Here is a 21630-nt window from a genome sequence, read left to right as displayed (position 1 = left end):
CAAATTGACTCATGTTTGACACCTGAATATACTGATACTCAAGCAATTACAAGCCTTCAAAATGCTTTAAAATTTCCCCACTTAAATTGTGGAGAAAAACTCTGAGGGTCACAGTGCTTGAGCACCTTTCACATGTAAGACAGGGTAGGCTGGGGCCAGCAGAGCCTCCCTCTCCAAAGGGCACTGACTGCTGCTCTGCTCCTTACACCCAACACATAACCAAAGAGTTCTGTCTTCACTGGTCACACTGATGCAGATGGACAGAGTTTTCAGCCACATCTCTAACCCATAGTAAGGAACCATTCAGTTAAACTAGCAGTGAGTAAGTTTAACAACAAATCATGCCTTTTTTTTTCCTTTTTTTTTTTTTTTTTAAATATGGTGGATTCTGCAAAACTGGTCACAGAACACAGCAAAAGAAAACAGTAAAACTCTTTTCCAAAAGGGATTGTAAAATTCCTACAGAACTGGCCCATTGCTGGCCATTGAGCAGGATGGGCCTGCCTGCATTTTTGCTAAGGAAGTCCCAAAGCTCTGACAGAGAGAATCTGGCAGTAAATAACAGGTGAAAAAAAAAATCATTTTCTATATAGTCCTATCCATTCCCAGAGAAGAAGTTCTATGATAATTCCTTTGGTCCAAGTCTATTTGGCAGTTGTTACCTGTTTAAGAAATAGCTAAGAAAAATTGGAACAAATGCTGGGACCAAACCTTTCCAAAGCACAGAGAAAATCACACCTTTACTCACTCAGCAATCATTAAGGCTAAATTTAACTACTAAAAGTAACTACTAAAGCAAAAATTAATTTGCACAATAAGAGGCAAATGTTGCTTCTTGAAATGGTTTAATAATATTACCAGAAATATTAGTTAAATCTTGCAAATGGATTTAACTTCATTCTGATTCAAGATCATGGTGTTTTATTTTGCTGTTTTCTTTTGTTATGGATCAGAAGTCAGGCTGTATTCTGACAAGACTTTCCATAGCTTCAACTCACAGTAATTTTAGTATGGAAGGATTAAAAAAATGAAACTCTTACTGTGCTAAATTTTCCTCAGTTTTCTAGCATTATTTACTTGAGTGTTTGAGACTTAAGTATCAACTTTTCAATTTCATGTTTAAAGATTTTTGTAGACAGAAATAAGGCAGTGCTATTGACCAAGAAGGTCACATAGAAGAAACACAACAAGTAACTAATTACTTTGATAGCCCAACTATCACTTGAACACAAAACTAACAAAGAAGCCCTGCTACAAGTTGTTTGTTTTTCTCTTGTGTATTTTCTGCAGGGCTTCAATTAAAATAACTTTAATTCATCCAAATATCTAAACTGACTAAGACAGTCAAAAATAAAATGACCCCTTCTATTTGAGACACATTTTTAATGAGTTGAATGCAGATTTAGTATGTTTCTTTGATATGATTTTTTTCTACAGTTTCACTGTAGAAAAAAATCATATCAAAGAAATAGACTAAATATAGACTCATACTTGACTATATGAGGTGAAATAAAAACCATTCTGGGTAATTCTCAGAATGCAGGCTGTAGACTTGATGTCAGATACAGCACTTAGAGCTAGATACATCTGGAGTGCTCTGTATCACCACCCTGACCACAGTTCTCAAGGAGGCTGTAACTCAGACCTTCTGAGGACTCAGGTACAACGATTTTTTTCTCTGCCTTCTCCCATGTTGAAGGATGACTAGCTAGAAAACTGACTACACTGTTACTACTCATTGGATCAGAGGAAGGAAAGTCAAACATCCTTTTGGTTAACCTCTTTCTATTTGTGGTAAAGTAACTTACCCATAAACATAGAACAGAACAGCAACGTGCAAATGAAATCTTCTGAAATAATAAATATTTATGTCTGCTACATTTTAACTAAGTGTCTTCCTTATTCATACTCTACTCCTTGTGTTTGGTTTCTAAGTATAGCAATTAGCTGGGGGAAGTTTGTTTGGTTTTCAGTCACTGGAAATTCCAGCAGATATTTACCTAAGTCATAAAATGTTAAGAAGAAAATTGTATGGCAAGAATAAAAAGAGATTTTTTTAAAACATTAACAAGCACATGTGAAGCAATGATTACTGGAAGTATATTAACATCAACTTTCCTGGCACAAACAGATACCAGCCCAATATACAATATATACCAATCCAAACAGTCTCTTCAAGCATTTCCTCCCTCAGAAAAGCCTTTCTTATGAATGAAATTAGCACACATGCTCAGGAATGCTCTAAATATGACTACTGACATCAGGTGGATCCAAAAGAATGCAAATGAGTCCTTTAAATATCACCTGTCAAAGGAAGTGAATGTTGAATACTTCAGGTATACTTATTTTATTCCACTGTGCCATTTAAACTTCAAGACCTAACAAGCTATTTTCAAAAGGTTTAACTAACCAGTTACAGGCACATACACACAAACATTATATTGCTTTAATTCTTTAAGCCAATTCAACGACTCCACTTTTAACTGACACTTGAGAATAAAGAAATTTATGATAAAGAACACAGGATCAATTTAGGGTTGTGTGGATTTGTCCATTCAACTTTTCAAAAACCTCCATTTGATCAAGTCCAGTGATTTTTTAGAATGTCTTTTTTTCAGTCCAAGAACTAGTATGTTAAGTAATATACTTGAAATGTATCAGTACATCTTTTGCTCAAAGTAACAAAAACAATCAGAAATGTTTTTCAATGATAATCAGTTGTAGCAAACTGATGTTTTCCCACTTAAAAACACAGTCATATTGCACAACTATGTCAAAATGCCAAAAAACCAATTTCTATAGAAAAACCCACTGCAATATTATTAGCAAAAAATATATAGTTTCTGGTACTAAGAGATAAGTTAGTGATGTTTGTAACCACATGCACATCACAGTCTCTGCAATTTCCCAAATGCACAAGCATTTAAATAGGCAAACATTTATATGTATTTTTGGGGAATATTACCATGAGAGAGTATACTGGATGTGTAATGAATATATCTGTACCACCAAACTAATTCACTCTTAGTTTCAACCGGATCCCTAGACTCCCTCTAAGCCAAGCTGAAAACATGACAGCTAAAGGCTCAAGCTACATATCATCTTTCCCTCAGGGGGAAAAGACACAGGTGGAACAACATGTGTCTTATTCTAGACAGAATAAGTTTATTCCAAAGCACTTCATCTGGCAATTAAAGCTCATTTTCCAGTACAGATAATCAAGATGAATAATATCAAGCTTAAAGTCTCTACATGAAAACTTTCAAAAATACCTCGAATTATTTTAATGCATAGAAGAAACCAGACTCTTCAGTAGAGTCTGTGGTTTTGTGTATAAACAGGTCTAGCTCATTAGAATCAGTCATGGAATAGAAGTAAATCATCACTACCACTAATTTTGTGCTTAGAAGTCAGTTTACTGCACTCTTTAACAAAACTGTACCTTCAAGTGCTCACTGCAGGACAACTCTTTCAGAATCATCTTGTTTTAACACTCTTTTTCAGTTTATAAAATATTAACAAATTATTAAAAAAAAACTTTAACAAATGATAAGCACCTGTTTATTGGAACACAGCTCATCAAGTCGGTAGAAAGATTTTAAATTGTTACAACACATTTGCTAGAGGTATTTCTATCTCTAGGTTCACAAAACAGCCGCAATAGGGGAGGAGTGCTGGCGTCTAACTTGTATCAGCATATGAATTAGTAAAAAAGTACCAGGGTAGCCATAAAAAGGCCACTACAGCATACAAGCAGAAAACAGAGTACTCTGAGTACCATTTACAACTGTTTATAGCATATGCCATTCATGTCCAGAATGGGTTTACAACTAGAGCTCCTTTCATATTTCCTTACAACTTTTAAGAATTTCTCTTTGTTAACATTGCATTTATAAAACAGTCTTAAAGAAATGTTAGCAGGGCATGCCACCTCTAATTTTCCAAAATTATCAAATTTAAAATAGCATTAGCTGAAAAAAATAATAAAAAATACTTTCCCAAGTCTCTGTAGACAAAACAAGGACAAAAAAAAGATATTATAATTATAGGAGATTAATATATTAATGTAATGGCACTGTGTGAGGAAATAAATTTAAAAATTAGAAATCATGATGAACAAGCAGAAAATGTGAATTAGTTGAGAGAGAGCTGTTAGCTTTACAACTTAGAAAAGCAGGCATTATTTTCCAAGGTGCATTAGGTTAGTGGGTCCAAGTTTATTATAGCATTTATTGTGGCCCCAGTGCAGGCTGAATTAATTGGGAATCTTTCCATTGATTTCAATATGCTTTGGATCAGCAACAATGCTGTCATGTCTTCTATCATCTTTGTCAACTGGGAATAATAAAGGAACTCAGATTAGCCTGCCTGAAGTTCTAGAAGTCTTTTAATTACTTGTTTCATTACAGCACTATTCTCTTATTTATCTTCTTAATAGCAATTAACTCTTCTGTAATTATAGTATGGAATGAATTTAGTTAAAATGGCTTGTCAGTCAGGATGAAGATAACCTAGGTTGAAAATAAAGTGTGCTCAAAATACATACAGCTACCTAGAAGTTATACTTGACAGAAAAACCTGCATTCAGTCTAAAAAATGTGTTTGAACTTACAGCACTATGTAATTAACAAAAGATTGCTGGGAGTATTGTGCAGTCAAAGCTGTCATCTCCCTCTTTCTCAAGTGAGAACAAAAGTAACAACATCTGTTATGTAGCTCAAGCACTCAGAAAGTCATCAGCACTCTGCCTTGTCTACTTCAACAATTTAGATATTAGCAGAAGGAATAAAGAAACAACACCAAAAAGTGCATTCAACTAACCAAATCTACTTGTAAAGAAATAATGATGCATATTGCCTACAAAAATCATCAGCTGTTTATGTATAAAAACATTATCCCACTCAAAGAACAGCTTATTTTTTTTATTTACAGGTTAAAGTCAGAATTTTCAAAAAGAAACAGGTGTTCCTTTGAAACTCACAAGACATCATTTGCGGAAAAAATGCTAGTCTTGACATCCCTTATGACTGTAATGCTGACGCCTTTGAAAAACAGGCGATCAGAGCTCAGGTCCTACTATCAAGGCATCTCAGGCTAGTAGAAAAACATGAATGTCAGATCAGAAATTAAAAATTTTGATAGACTCATGCCAACCACTTTGTTGAGTCTCCTGATCACTTTTCTCTTAAAAACTAATGGGAAATAATTTCTTATAGACTGTGTACAGAGACTGCTATTTTAGAGCAGGACCTAATTTAAGATATGAAATCTGAAGGAGTATTTGGTGCTCTATGGAATATTTCCACAAGTAATAAATTCACACAACACAAGATCTTTTGAGCACTGGAAATACAACAGGATCTTTATGCTTTAATCTATGAAGAGATTAAAATTAGAAATACAATAATCAGAGTAGGTGGATATAAAATAAAGTAACATTTTCACAGAAGAATTTTTTCACAAGGCCGACTGCACAGACATACAATGGAGGTTTTAGGTTTGCTCTTATCCCAAGTACTTCATAAAAATACGTAAATGCAAATACAAGATACAAATGTTGAGTAAATGGCATCTTAGTACCTAAAATTGGTACAAACCAACATGACATCAGCAACAGAAGCATCAAGCAAAACATTACATGACACAGAGAGGAAAATAATAGTAGCAAAAAACCCCAAAAATTTGTCTGGATACTATTATATTGTCTACATACTAATTTATCTGCATACTACTATATACTACAAAGTCAGGATTGTTCTTTCCTTTTTTCCTGTTTCTATCAATCTCAGCATAGTTATTAAATGCAGTAGAGTTACATTAACTTTATATTTGCTTTCCAGACATACAGGATATCTGGATATACCTGTTTGTTTTCAGGATTTCTGCATTATGAAGACAATACAACTTCTGTTGTACTCTGTAGTGTATCTTGAACATGTTTCAAAAAGAATTCTGCTACCACTGCCTCACATATAACACACTTTTTTTTTTCAGAGAATGCATTGATCTGTATCTGGCATTCCTGATGCAGTTATGAAAGATCAACAGACAAACCAGGAGTATAGGTATAACAATGGGAGTCTGGGAGTCAGGTCAGAAGCTGAAAGTCATGTTATGCTGCTATCGCTGGCACAAATTAGGCCACATCTGAGGTCTTGCAATGTGACCTAAATATTGAGAAAAACTCTACCATTTTAAGTGTTTGCAGATGTATTTCTGAAAAATATGATTTCTGGAGAGTAAACATGAGCAGTTGCAAATGCTCAGACATATTACTTGTGGCAGGAGAGCATATGCTAGGCCTAGAAGAGTGCTATAAATGTCCTGCCAGCTTTACCCACAAGCACTCACTTCAGAGCTCCCATCTGCATAATTGCAAACACAAGGAGCTTCCACTGAAACCCAATTCTGAAAAACCCTACCTATGTTAAAATTCAGGTTGAAATTAAGCTCAAATAAATCTGTATTTATTCTATAGACATTTGGTCCCTCAAAAAATACATTTATCAAAACAGTCTGTCAACAGTAAGATAGATGACTAGCCTGAGCTACTTAAATGACATCATGACCTATTTTTGTCATCAGGAAAATGAGCTTGATTACTACCTTTACCAAATCCTATCTACATTATTCTGTCCATACATCACATCTTATTCTACAGCGTGGATAGAACTGGGATAGTCTGGTTAACTCTAGTTCCAAATAGTATTACCAAGGGAAATCAAGCACATCTCTTGAAATTACTTATCTTTACAACCTACTTTTTCTGTTTCTAACTTCAAGGATTAGCAAGAGTAATATACCAGAAAATATTCTGTCCAAAAAATAACCACATATCTCAAAGGCTGGAGGCATTAGGAGTTCAGTTCACCTGTGCTCTCCATTCTAGACAGTTGCTCCTTAGATGTTGTCCCAAGATACATTCATTCCATAACCATGTTATTTTTATTTGCTAAAGCAAGAAGGATCATAAGATGACTATTTTTAAAATCATCAACTTAATGAATTAAGCTATGTCTAATACTAATGTGCCTGAATGAAAGAAATAAAGACTGTCTGCATATATGTTTGTGTGGGTAGCGTATCCACAACCTGCTGAGCTGTCCCAGGGCCACAACTGCATGTGACTGGTAATGATATGAAGTCATTCAGCTTCAGCTGTGTCATCCAAGGCTTGTCTTGTGCTTAAGCAGCCTCAGGAATGGCAAAGCACAGTTCAATCCCTCTCTTCCACACCAGGGCCCTGACTATAAGGGTATCTCACCAGAGAAGTTCACACTGAATTCCACAGAAGTGGAGTTAAGAGGAGGCACTTACACTTTATATTTCAAATACACATTGGGGGAACAACAGAAACAACATAAAAAGTAAGCTGCACAAGACATCACTCACAGAGGCCAAAATCCAGTTCATTTTCCAGCTTTCCAACAGGTGAAAGCCAATTACCCTCTACTTGAATAGAGGAGCCTATATATCTCATAGCTAAGGATACCTTTCATTTTTCCACAACCCAAACACACAATTTCACCCCAACATTTCTGCACTGAACTGCTCTGCTCTTTGCTCCTCCTCCCAGCCCTAAGTAGATGGGAGCACTGTGTTTGCTCATCGAGGATGGTGCTACATCAGCAATAGCAGCACATGAGCAGGGATGACTCAGTGTCTTGCATTCCCTAACAGTGACCTTGAGGCAATTTCATGCTCAGCATGTAGACTTTCTACTCTTCAGAACCTCCACTGATTATAAATGAAGCATACAATGCAATTCAGGTTGCTCTATTAGGATTGTTTAAAATTTTGTAGTTGTTTATATTTTGGAAGTCTCCCTTTATAGTATTTTGTGGTGATTTTAAAGGACTTCCTAATACTCTTAATGTCTTAAATCTACCACTTCATTCCCCTTTAAAGAAAAATTATGGGACTTTAGTGATGAGTTTACGTTATTGTTTAAAATGTTATATTGTGAAGCATTTATATTAACTTTAAACCAAAATATATTTCATTATTAGATACAGTTCATACTTAACAAATGCCATCACATTAGAAAGACAGCTGTTAAAGTATTAAATATTTTGTTCTCTCTATGTCAGAAATGCCCTTTCCCTTCCATTTCTTAGGTTAATTTTTTTAAAAATCACAATGATCAACTAACATTTCTTTTGTAAAAATGAAAAGAGACAAAACAAGGCTAGGGAAAATAATAGAACTCATTTTTATCTTTATACATTTGTTATGGTGTACCAACTTACAATATACCAAAATCCCTTCAGTTGTATTTTATGATATTTAATCAACATTCACTTTCAGTCTTTCTTACATATGAAGACACCACAGATTGTAAAAGGTTAAAACACCTCACAGTTATTTGGGGCAGAAAAAGAGGAAAAAAATAAAACCAAGGAAGGAATTATGTGTGTTTTTGACTTAAGCCAGACAAGTGGGAAGAATGTCTCTTTGGCATGATTTCTCAGTTTTTTGCAGTCTACTCAAAATGTTTTAGAAGGTTTTGGTGAATATATAAAAAATTTAAATGAAAAAAAATTCAGAATTTTTCATCTGGAAGTGTTATTTCCAATTCCTTATTATCAAAACTTTCTATCAGATTTCAGAATCATGTAACTCAGACTGCCTCCCACTACATTCAATACCACAAAGTTTCTGACTGTAAAAAGCTGTATCTATTTATCTTACAATTAAAAAAAAAAAAATTCAGAATGTAATTCATCTGTAAGGCAGTGCTCCACCAACTGAGTTCTGTTTACTGCTCCCGGCCTGTGGAAGAACTGCTGATGGTTTGAAGACAGCTGGCTGTCTCTCAGCACTCAGAGCTGCTCTCTTGGCTCATCTGCTTCGAGCAGTCTGCTGGTCTGGAAGAGCCAAATGGGGAAACAAGGAGGACAAACCCCAGCTATCAGCTACCCAAGTACCGGGAGAGGAACAATGTCTTTGGAAACAAGCAAAGCAAAAATGAAGCAGCATGGTCCCCAGCTAAGCAAGAACAGAGATGCAGATAAGGTGGTGTAAAAAGATGCAAAGAAGTAAAAGGCCACTAAAACTGAGCAAAGGAAAGGAGGTGGTACATAGTGAAAAAATAGACTTTGGAAGTGTGATTAACAAGTATCTGAAAGAAGATTCACCATGTAGCAGAAATGAGAGTTAAATCCATCCAGAATCTTTCCTCAAGTAAGTAATTGTTAATATCTAACTATACCACAACATCAAGGGGACCAAAGTCAATAATGAGACAATTTTATACCATATATACATATATATACACATATCTCAGTATATAGAACAACAATATGGTAAAGAATCTTTTCTTTTAAGGCATTTTTTACTTTCAGGGCTTGTTTATTCTTTTAATTAAATCAAATTTAAATATGAACAGCAGAAAGTAAGCACATTTAAAAAAATGAATCAACCAAATCAAATCAATATAAACTAAACATGAAGTATAATAGCTATTAACACAAAAAAAAAATTAAAAAGACAAAACCCAACAAAACTATCAAATCAGTAATCAATTAATCACTTACAGGCTCTCCTCGATGTCCTTCTAGGCCTGGAGATCCAGGCTGCCCAACTTCTCCCTTTAAAATAAAAAAAAAAAAAAAAAGCTATAAGAAAACAATCTTATTTGCATAATAAAAATAATTATTTTAAATAGTAAATAATATTTTTAATCTAAGTAAAATTTCAAACCCATACACATTGAGACTTCATCAAACAAATATCTCTTAGCAGTTTAAGACACAGCAAGAAGTGTCATCAATCCAATATCCCCTCGTGTTGTGTCTGACAGCTACCAAACAGTTCGCAAAAAGAGATGAGAGAAAATTTTCTTTTTGCTCGGAACAGCAATTTCTGGTGGGAAAAAAAATGCATAAAACATAACAGACTGTCTAATTGTTAGTATAAATAATAGTATGAAAAAATATTTTTAAGTACTTCAGAATACAGCAGTAGCACAAATTATCAAATATTTATCAAAGTATGTATGACAATAACATGTTCTGAAAACTTGAATAATTCCAGGAATAAAAGCACATTAAAAATGGCGAAGATATAGATATAGATGTAGATGGATACACACACACATGTATAAAATAATCTGTCATTAATTAACTTAAAATTAGAAAATCTGGACTTGAAGTAACAATGGGTAGCATCTGGGTTTGAAGCCATGTTTTTTCCACATTCTTTCCCAAAATGAATATTGTAAAAAACCAGGAAACCTCCAATAGAAATTTCCTTCAAAGACAGTCTCTTTGTTACTGTTCTGAATTTGATTACAGACCCAGAATGAAGCAATGTTTTATAGCAAGCAGATGTTGAAGTCAGGCTAACAAAATGTTTGAATGAAAAATATGGCTTCTATTAACTATTATACTACAAAATTAATAAAACCCAATGAGCCTGTCATATTTTTGATATTACAGTAATAAGGAAAATTGTCTCAAAAATGTCCTTCAGTTTAAATGTACACACATTCACACAATATACTGAATTCTTTGTATGTTGTTTACAAGCATAATACATACGAAAGTACTCTCCAAATTCATGCTTTAGCAACACAATTCTTCACTCTAAATTGTCACCAGTGACAGTTAAAATATTATGTTAATGTTAACTGTGGCTATTACCTAATACCAGAGAAGAAAAAAAATCTAATACCTAACTTTTTTCCTACATTCTGAAGTACCAGAGAAGGAATTTCTCCTCCAACTTATCAATGATATCTCTGTGTGCATGTGCGCGCATATATATATCTAGATGTAAATATATATGTATATATGTGAGTACACTCACACATATATGTGTAAAATAAGAGAGGATTCATTTGAACTAAATTCTTGGAGGTAACCAAGCTCATATCAGAGATAACAGAAGTCTAGTCTGGACAACTGATGGAGGATTGATTCAGCTGACCAGACACCATGAGTTGAATTCCACTGCCCACACACAGACATTTGGTCATATCTGAAATACACAGTGGTATCTTGTCTACTCCCACTCCAGAAAGGCACTGGCTGTCCATAAGACTTATGTCATATTTTTCAGCTCCCTAAGGATGTTTTGGACACTAATGCATTTCAAATGCACCAAAGGCTTTTTTATGTGCACAACTAAACTGATACCTATGAGTCTGAGCTGAATTACTCTCCAGACTCCACTGGCATTACCCTGGATCCACCTCATTGACAGCTGCTGCCAGGAAGGTTTTAGGTCTCTCACAGGTCTTGTGTCATATGTCCCTGCTGCAGCAGATGTCACAGATATGCCAGCTGCATCCCCAACTGCACTAGACAAGCATGGTCACAAAATGGAAAATCCACATCTCCAACTACAGCAATATGAATTTAGACAAATGCACGCAGAAGTACACTTGCATTTTTGGACACTGAAGTAACATTAATCTTGAGCAGCCCTAGATAATTTCATTATTATTTAAAAAAAAACTTATAGGAACAAAGCTGCTGTTGAAGAACTTCTTTAGATCAATTCAATTGAGCATTTACACCACACATTATTAAAATCTTTTCTCCGTGAACTTAAAACTGATACTACTGAAGTCTATGTTTTCACAAATGAGAACATTGCAAACAATAGCTTAGCAAGCAAAACGTCCAGTGAGCTCAAAGACTGCAGTACATTATAGAAATAGCAGATCCTGTTGCCTTCTATACAGTAGACACGTACTTAGTTGACTTGAAAAACTGTTCTACATTAAATACAAACAGCACTGCATAGTGAAGAGAATAAAAACACACAAAAACATTAATCCAATACTGAAGGTACTTTCCCCTAATTTTCCTGCAGCTCCTTTCAAAAGCAATTATGTTCTTCAGTGTATGCTTGTATATAAATCTCTTTAACAGACTCATAGGGTTAGAGAAACAAAAGGATAAGGGAGATAAAGTATAAACAATCTCTTATGATCACTAATATGCTCTTAGCAAAAGCTTTGCCTCTGCTTACAGAACAATTGAAAACAATGAAGTCTGCACATTGCTGCAGTAAACTCCCAGTAACAACATTATTTTGATTTCCAATAATACTCCACAGAATAAACTCGGTATGTTCACACCACAAGCAATGCTACTGAAGACTTTTATGAAGATGCTAATATACATTTCTACATACCTTGAAGCCAGGACTGCCTGGTAATCCATCTTTCCCATTTCTGCCAGGGTCTCCCTGTGGCAACATTTAACAGTAATCAGCAGGTAAATTAACAAGCAAAGGTGATGACAAATTGTCTTCAGAAAACTTACAGATCGCCCAGGCACTCCTGGAAACCCTGTATCACCCTTCTCTCCTTTTGAACCCTGAGAAAAACAGCAAGTGGAAAGTAAGTAGTGCCCAATATTTATGCTGCAAATTCAATACATTTAACCAATAATTAATGTATTTTATTTCTTATTTTGAAAAAGTACAGGAGATCTGTTTCTTTCTTAACTCAGACAGTTGTGTAAATACATCCAGTAAAAGCAGTGAAGATTTTTCTGAGCTCTAAATAAGTAATTACGTTTTCTGTGACTACGCAGGCTATAAAAATGTTAATTACGTTGTCTGGGGTTCCCATGCCCAGGTTCCCAGGGGGAATGCAGGGCTCCATAAGGGAGGCCAGGGCTGCTCCAGCTGGGCATAGCCAGTTCCAGCCTGAGCCAACCACCCACCGCAGGGTGCAGCTGGGGAAGGTGTTTGACAAGGGACAGAAACACGACACCGACAAAATAAGGAAAGAGAAGAGTGACAGCTCTGCAGACACCAAGAAGAGGGTGCTGGAGCAAAGATCCTCCTGTAGGCTTTGGAAGGGGCCATGGTGGAGCTGTGGTAGGCAAGGTGGAGCCCATGGGGAGTCCACGCAAGAGCAGGCTTGCCCTGAAGGCCTACGGCTCATGGGAAGGACTTGCACTGGAGCAGGGGAGCAGTGTGAGGAGGAGAACAGGGAGAAGCTGTTAAAGACCACCCTATCTTGCTCCCCATTTCCTATCCCATGAAGGAGGGAAGTTGAGCCTGGGAGAAGGCAGGGTGGAGAAAGGGGTTTACTTGTTTGTTTCTTGGGGGTTTTTTCTCAGTATCCAAACTTATTTTAGTTGTCAATAAATTAAATTAGTTTTCCCCAAATAGCCACTGTTTTGCCTGTGACAGAAACTGGCAGGTGATCTCTCTTATCTGGAACATCAAGCTTTTCCATCTTATTTTCTCCCTCATACTGTTAAGAAGGCAGATTGAGAGAAGTGCCTGTAGGTTTGCACTAGGCAGCCAGTCTGTGACCCTATCAGAGATACCAATAGCATTTTGCTTCAATTTATGCTTATAAAGTCACTTGCCTTTTTTCCATATATTCCTGGCACTCCTTGGTCTCCTTTAGGACCTCTTTCTCCCTAGACAAAATGTATATAAGCAAGTTAATTTTTAAAAGAGAAGCTAGTTACATAAAGATATATTTATATATAGAAAGTATATGTGTATAGCAGACACAAAGAAGGCAAAGAGCTCCTTATCATTTTCATGATTAAAAAAAATATGCCCAAGACTTAGATGCAAATCTTGAATTTGCTCAGCTTTCCTAGAGGAGTAGACCAGAATGTCCAACACTGATGGTGAGACAACCCACAGCTTGCAGGCTTAAGGCTTCTATTTCTATAGAAGGCACTTTGCGATTCTCATTACTTCTATATAGACAGGAACCTATGTGAAAATTATTCTCTCCTTGAAAAGGGCTAGATTTTTCTGAAGACCTTATTTGAAGAGTTAAAAACACAAATTTGGAAAAACTAAGAGGTAAATTCGGTTGAGTACTATAATATAGATGAGAAAAAAATATGGGGAAAATTGTTTTGGGGAACACACATATGAACTAAACTCATTGGGATAGATCAGAACTGTTCTTCAAATTTCTGTAACTCAAGTAGAATGACAAGAAAATAATATAATTTTATTTTTAAAAAATCCCATTATTTGTGATGAAGAATCCTCTAAGTAGTAGTAAAGTAAAGTAAAATTAATATAAAATCCCATAGAGCAAAACAGAAATTAAGTAACAGGTGGTTTCTATTGTTTGATATCTTTGTAATGAAATCTCATGGCATGTATCTTCCCTAAATATCACCTTCATATCTATCCATTTTGAGCAATTCATGAAATGCTCTGAAATAGTATTGTACTTGAGACTTGTTTACCCTTTAAATTAAAATACAGGGCAAGTTGAAACAGGAACATTGTAACAAGAAATATTTAATTTCAACCTTTGGTGCTGGCATCCCATGTAATCCAGGAAAACCAGGTAGTCCACTGTCACCCTGAAACAGCAAACATACTTTAAATCCTTGCATCAAAATAGTGGTCATATACTACAACAACATTTATACTCTCATTATCAACAAATAGTGGAAAGATGTAATATATCACTGTATCAACTTCCTAACATTGGTATAATGAAAGATAAGAGGTTTTTCATCTTTTAAGACAATTCATTACATAAAAGAAAAACCTTAATCACTAAATTTTAGACTAAATTTATGGTAATCTTTTAGTAAGTCTTATGGAGGTTCAAAAGCAGTAGTTTATGACCTTATGAAATTTCCTACCAGCTTACTCTGGATGACTGAAGTATTAAAAAAATAAGATATTAAGTACCTGTTCTAAAAAAGAAACTAAATTAACCAAAAAACAACTTTGGCAATTTGACAAATGAGTTCTCATTTCAGAGGAAGAAATAATCCACTTAGGTAAAAGCAGTTGGCAATTGAAAAGACAAGGCAAAATACCAGTCCTTTTTATTGTTCTCAGAGGTGTCAGGTATCAGGAATTCCAAGCTTTTTCTGTTGGTACTGAAGATATTTAACTGACAATTTGTCTGCAGGTTCCCATTAGCAATAACAACAAAATCCTAGATTACAACTTGTCACTACTTGACTTGAAACAATAAAACCAATCCTACTTGCTTGGCTTAGTAGACTGCTTCACATGAGGAAACAGCTAATCACAAAATCATTTTTGGACAATCACAATGTTTTCTTTTCGTTAATGCCTACTTTTATATTGAACAATGTATTTCAATTTGTTTAATATATTTCAATCAGATAGAAGGAATAGTACACTATGGTTAGAAAATTATTTCATATAATATTTCGAATTCTAAGACAAGGGTTAAACCAGGACAACATGTCTCAGTGCTGTTTATCAAAGCCATTCACGCCTAAGCAGATTTGGAAAGGTCTGTCATATATTTGCAGTAATCAGGAACATGACCAAAGGAATGACAGTTTGTGGGTAAATGCTATCACAGTATCTCTCCACAAATAAATATTAAAAGCAGACAATGGAATGGAGTTCAAAAATCACCAAAAGTTATAAAATTAACACTTTATATATCCATTGCTTCTTAATGAAAAAGAGTGGCGTCTTGATTTCTATTTTTTCTATTTTGTGGTTCAATTATTGGATAAACTAAAACATTTGGAAATGAAAACCATTTTAAATTAGCTACTAGAAAAACTTTACAAGTAATGGGATGAAATAAAAAGATGAAAACTTGGGCAGATTTTCCAGGAAAAAAAATTCTAATAGCAAGACCTATTTTACAATGGAAATGTTCTCTAAAACAGTGGTGGAAGCCCTATTTCTTCATTTTAAACAAGGCTAGACTGAGCAATAGGAAATCTTCTATCTGTCACAACTCTGCACTGCAAGGCAATTAGAGTTTTTCATCAGCAGCATCTTAATTTCTACACATAGCCCAATACTGACTGATTGATTAGATTAACTTCTAAAATCAATTAGACTGAGATGAATAAAGCACAGAACACATAAGCAATTTTCCAACTCTAACCATGAATTTGAGAATTCTGCTGAACAGTCGTGAATTTAAGGACCTGCTTATTGGGAACTTTAGAAAGAAATTCTAACATCTGTTGGGAAAATAAGTGCTTGTTTTACAGAAAGGACATTAAAGTTTTAATGAATCAAAACCAAATAATTGTCATCACAACCAGCTTAGAACTTTTCTAAACATAAGGCAGAAATGTGAGAGAAGGCCATAGCCAATGAATGGGCAGTTTATTCACTGTGTATACAGAAGGTCCAGAGTCAAGTTTCCTGATTACCCGAAAACAGTTACATACAAGCTTCCCCATCTCTGTACCTTCCCCAAGGTACTCGCTACACCTCAGCTAGAATTTTCCACAAAAAGCTTTGGTTCAATTAGTCAGTGTTTTCTGATAAAAAGTGCCATCCAGGAATTCCTACCTAGGTCATCTGGATACTCACTTAAAGAGAAAAAGGGTGAAAAGAGTTAAAAAAATAGAGACCACTGTGACAGATGTCTGTATTATGCTTCCAGGTACCCATACTCAGACACACTTTCTAAGGATATGTTTTTCAGTGCAATAAAGTTACTACTGGCAGTGCTAAAGCCTATTTAAACTTTATTAAGCCTATATAAAGCCTATATAAACTATATAAGAAATATCCTTTCTTATTACCCTTTTAGCAAACCATTCTCACAGAACACTCATGAAAATACTGATACTATTACCTGTACAACCAAAAATTATAAAATATAACAGTAAAAGCTTTTTATCTATTATTTTTGTTTGGGTTCTTTTACCTTTGCCCCATCTTTTCCTGGTTCTCCCTTGATACCTGGCAAGCCACGAGGTCCCTAGATTGAGAAAGAAATGAACAGGCTCTCAATACAGTCTGACACAGAATTACACACAGAAATTTGACACAACATGGGCCAGAGACCAATGTATCAGCTGCCTGATTCCAGCACTTTGCTGACTGGACACAAAAGCAGAACTAAGCATAATGTGTACCCAGCACAGATGAACATGGCACACTATCACAATCCATGACTGAGGAACATTGAAACAATTTTCTATTCTAACCAAGGACCACTCCAGGAAAAAAAAAGAATGTCACACAGCTGTACTAGCCTGTTCAAAATCACAATCTGTAAATGTGGGAGCCCAGAGATGTCCCCTTCAGTAGCCCATTAGACAGGCTCCACATATGTCTCTTTGCAAGTTTGCTCTTGGTCCCAGCAGGCTCTTAGATATTTAACTCCACAAATGAGTAAATCCTTGACTATCATTCAGACTGCATCATGCCAGAAGTAAAATACAGCACAGGTTTCCAACAACTGTCTCAGTAAGGACTACTAAATTAATACAACAAAGGAAAAGAATTCTCCATCAATCTGGGCTTTATGTGAAAACTTTTTTTGGACATGTGAATCATGGGCAACCCATCACCATGACAAGACTTCAGATCACTGCTAGTGATCCACAAAAAATTGAAGAAACTGTTGTTTGGCTTCTGGATTGGGATAAAAGCTGCAGCTGAGTCCATCTTCTAGAGGCTTTACCTAGCACTGCTTAGATTTGCAGCCTAATTGCCAGCCTATCTACAAACACCAAAGCCATGTGAATTTCCAAGCAATTCACCCAAGGATGGCTCATGACTTCCTGACACCCCTTGAGCCCTCTTCATTTCCCACACCTCAACTCTCAATGACACATGAGATATTGAGAGAGACTTGGCAGGATTTGTCTCAGATATTCTAATTCTAAGGAATGAAATAGAAACTTACTTGAACCCCTGGAGTTCCTGGGATACCTGGAGTTCCTGCTGATCCCTGGTATCCCTACGGAAAAAAAGACTTATGACTTTTCTAAAGCAATATACACAAATTACCAAACACCTATTTACTAGAAAACTGTTTACTAGAGAACTTTTGTCACAACCCTGTAATTTTAGGTCACAGATTTTAGCAACTGCTATCACAATCATACACTCAGGATTTAGATTTCAGCTTTCAAAAGCTTTCATATCTGCAGCTGAAGTTCTTGGCCTCCAGACTTTAGCTAAAACCAGTTATTTTAGAATCGTTACACAAAAGCATAACAAACATACTGTTTTATTTTCCACTGAAAAAAAAAAAAAAAGAAATTAATCCACATATGTAGACACATTTTTTTCTCTCTCTTAAGAAAAATAGCTGAAACATGCTGAGACTTTTAAAGACTTCTATCCAGTTACAGAAATAAGTTTCAACAAACAAGGTATGTTCTAATATATTATGCAGCTAGTTTTATAATATCTCTACATAATAAAAATTCCATTCTTGATACTAAGCACTTAGCTATGAACTTGAAGGTATATAGCAGTCTATACAAATAAAAAAAATAATAATTTGAATGACTGGGACTACAAAAAGAAATACTAAATAATTCATGAGTTATAAAGAGAATTTCAGGAATGCTTAACCAGAAATCAGCATTGGCAGAAGAAGAGAACCTTTACAGAAACCAAAATATATGTCTGTATTTTGGCAGACTGGATTCAATTAGCACAGTAAAGATAGCCAGTTTTCATGCAAAATTAACAAGGGCTTTAAAGAATCCTTTAAGAGAGGCAAGTTACTGAAGAATAAGAATTTTACATAGCTCATTTAAAAACATGTCCTTGCAGTGGAAAAATGAGCTTCCAAGAAGATTTTTTCAAGAAAACATATAAAACAAGAAGAGAAATTGTGGGGGTGCTGAAATGTTATCATAAGTTTCTTAGTTGTAGGTTTGATGTGATTTGGACTTTAACCCTAGCCTGGTAAAGTTCCTGTCTTGGATTGTGCTTATCAGAGGTTGATAAGAGTTGCCAAGACAACTCTAATCCTCTGCCCTGGGTTTCGATCATCCTATTGTATTTTCCCCCATCCCATTGTATTTCTCCCCCACATGTCCACCATCCCCCAGGCCCCAGAACCTTCAGGAGAGGTGTCTGACAGGGATTGGTGGGTCTCACAAGACCACATCCCAAATTCACCTGATTTGTTAATGTTGTGTATTGCATTTTGACCTGACCCACCTGGCTTTGTGTGATTGGTCTTGTAACTTGTATCCACCCCTGAGATTTTGGGGGAACAAAAACCCCCTGTAACCGAGGCTGGGGGTCACTCCCCAGAGGCACAGGCCTGGAACCAGGGGCTGCCCCTGAGTTACCCGAATAAAACCTTTCTCCCTGAGCCTCCGGAGTGTCCCCTCTTTCGAACCACGGCCGAGACAGCTAAGGCAAAAGCACTGCGGAGCCAAAGACCCACGCAAAGGTACTGTTGGGCGTATCACAGCTAGCAGGGTGGCCCAGCTGACGCTGAGCTGACCTGAGAGACAGATACGCGAAGCAACAAGAAATCATTCTACAATACTCTGAGGCTATTTAGTGCAGACATTTCAACAGGAAAACAAAACTAAATTTGATAAATCCCATTAAATGGGCTATCCAATTTCAAATACCCAGAATTTGATCCTGATTTGAACAGAGAGAAGTAATAATCCTATTTTAAAATGGGTTTCAAGGTGATTTCCACACTGATAAAAAGAAGCTAATAGAATCTTTTCAGAACAAGGGAGGCAATGAGTTTGTCTGATTTCTTCTTTAAATCAGTCAGAGCTTCCTATGAATAATAAGCAGAGCTAAAACTATTTGCTGGGTTAGATACAAGAGAGTCCTTGCCGTGCCCTCTTCCCAAAAGACATTTGAGCAGCTGCCCGATGAGCCAGCTGGTAATGTTTAATACAGAAGTAAACAGAATTCTAGGTCTCTGTCATACATGGATCATTTATCAAGCATTTTACTTTTAGTGCTCATGGCAGTTCTAACAAAATAAGCTTTAACTGTGAATGGTGTAGTATCCCCAGAGTGCTTATAGGCCTCCTGAGTAGCTGAAAAAATTCATCAAATCAAAAAATGCCTCTAAAAGTTTATCCATTTTTTTCTTAAAAAAAAAAAATTGCTATGACTTCCTGCAGGATATAATTCTATACAAAAAAACCCCTTTATTTCATAATTTAGACCTCTGCAGTGCAATTTCCCTTCTCCCTCTAACTGAGCAGGGGAAGAAGTAGAAGAGGACAATTTCCTGGCTGAACTGAATTTCAAAATCACAAGATGAATGGAGGGCAGCAGAAGAGTTTTCAGCTTACAAAACTGCATATTTAGCTGAGGGCTAAATATTATATTGTGATTTCAATACAAATCAAACACATTGTCAATGTGCTCATTTAATGGAAAGCTGCAAGAGAGAAGATTCAAAAGGAAATTCACAGAAAATCACAAAAATTAGAATCACTATCTGGTACAAATAACATAGGAATTGTCTGGACAAGTTACAAAACACCTTCTATATAATAAAAAACCCCTCAGATTTCATTAAAAAATAGTATATATTTGTATCACTCCTCCTTTTGCAGTATGGATCATCAATCTACATGCTAATGCCTACAATTTTTTTGCACTAAAGTCAGCTCAAATCCTCTTTCCATAACCACAAAGCCCGCAGTAGCAGTACCTGTGTGACATACATACACATCTTCAAGAATAGCAGTGCAATAGCTGCCATTTTATGTACAAGGAACAGAAGTGAAAATTCCCTTTTCAATTATGTGTTCAGGACTGAAGGTTCTCTTTCAAATAGGGTGAACACACTAAATTTGCCACCAAAAATAATTTTTTTATCTGAGCTTGGTTTTCTCTCATGAACTTTTCAGAAGACACACAAATAGCATGAGAAGGATTATAGTTAACTCCGAATTTGGTATTCAGTTTAGAATCCAGCTGCCTAAATATAGGCAGCTCCTGCAATTTGAGACTCCTAAGACACCCACTCAGAGTTAGAATACAATGGTACAAAATATTTGGGAGGCATTAATTGTCTTGCAGTGTGGGCAAGACAAAATAACTTACAGCATAAAAATCCAATACCTTTTGTGATATATTAGTTAAATACCTGTTGACTATTATGAGAATTTAGATTCCCTGTGTCTCTGGACCCATTTAAATACTAAATGTATGTGTCTTAAATGAATCCCACCTATTATGTATCATCAATGTTGTCAGTCATCACTACTCAGCAGCACTTTATATTCTTATTTTTTATTTTTCATCAGTTCATCTGAAATCAGGATTACACAAAATTTATCTCTCAGTTTACTATTGTGAGAACAGTACTAATTTTCTAGTGCCTGAAAATTCTTAAAAGAAAAGTGATAAACAGCAGGACATTGAGATTAGTTTTGTTCCAGACTGCTGGGTATTCGAAAAAAATCACAGATAAAATGAAATTCTGGAATTTAAAGAAAACGGCAATAATTTGCAAATAATTCTAAGGAAAAAGACTCAACACACTTCTTAGGTGAAAGAACTTACATAATAGCCACAAAAAAATTAGCAATATTGTCATCATCCTTACTGGGAAAAGAAACCTGTCAAGGACAGGTTTGCCTGACAGTTTTCCTGTCAGGGAAAAAATTGAGCAAGAAGGACATATGACAAGTATTAATTCCAAGGACCTCTGGGTGCAATAGCAGAGGAAACCTCAGAAGTATATCTTCAATGTGTTTGTACATCTAAAGGACAAAAGCTCAGACAGCATTTGTAGGCATATCCCATCTGATAAGGATAAAATAAAAATAGAGGATGTATGGATAAGGCAATGACAACAGCACTACACATTCCCATAATGAAGAGCTTTTGGAGTCAATGAACAACATTAACAGCAAAGTATGAACACAGGACTGCTTGGGAAAGACAAAAGGAGAAGTAAGCAAGCTCAGTTTGGCT

The 21630-nt window shown here is 35.7% G+C and overlaps 1 protein-coding gene across 2 annotated transcripts in view; it reads right to left on the bottom strand.

Annotated features, from left to right (window-relative positions):
- COL21A1 (collagen type XXI alpha 1 chain) overlaps positions 1-21630 on the bottom strand; it is a gene marked incomplete at its 5' end in the record, with an annotated part of 68679 nt that overhangs the window by 26465 nt on the left and 20584 nt on the right. For both annotated transcript variants that reach the window (XM_083858522.1, XM_083858523.1), the window contains 7 exons: positions 9537-9590; positions 12145-12198; positions 12276-12329; positions 13338-13391; positions 14256-14309; positions 16619-16672; positions 17606-17659. In XM_083858522.1, the coding sequence (XP_083714648.1) occupies positions 9537-9590; positions 12145-12198; positions 12276-12329; positions 13338-13391; positions 14256-14309; positions 16619-16672; positions 17606-17659 (378 nt within the window). The remainder of the gene's footprint in view (positions 1-9536; positions 9591-12144; positions 12199-12275; positions 12330-13337; positions 13392-14255; positions 14310-16618; positions 16673-17605; positions 17660-21630) is intronic.

Source organism: Zosterops lateralis, assembly GCF_965231275.1.
Source record: "Zosterops lateralis genome assembly, chromosome: 3".
Classification (NCBI taxonomy): Eukaryota; Metazoa; Chordata; class Aves; order Passeriformes; family Zosteropidae; genus Zosterops; species Zosterops lateralis.
The sequence above is the reverse complement of the archived record's forward strand: the minus strand, read 5'-3'. Positions and strand labels throughout refer to the sequence as shown.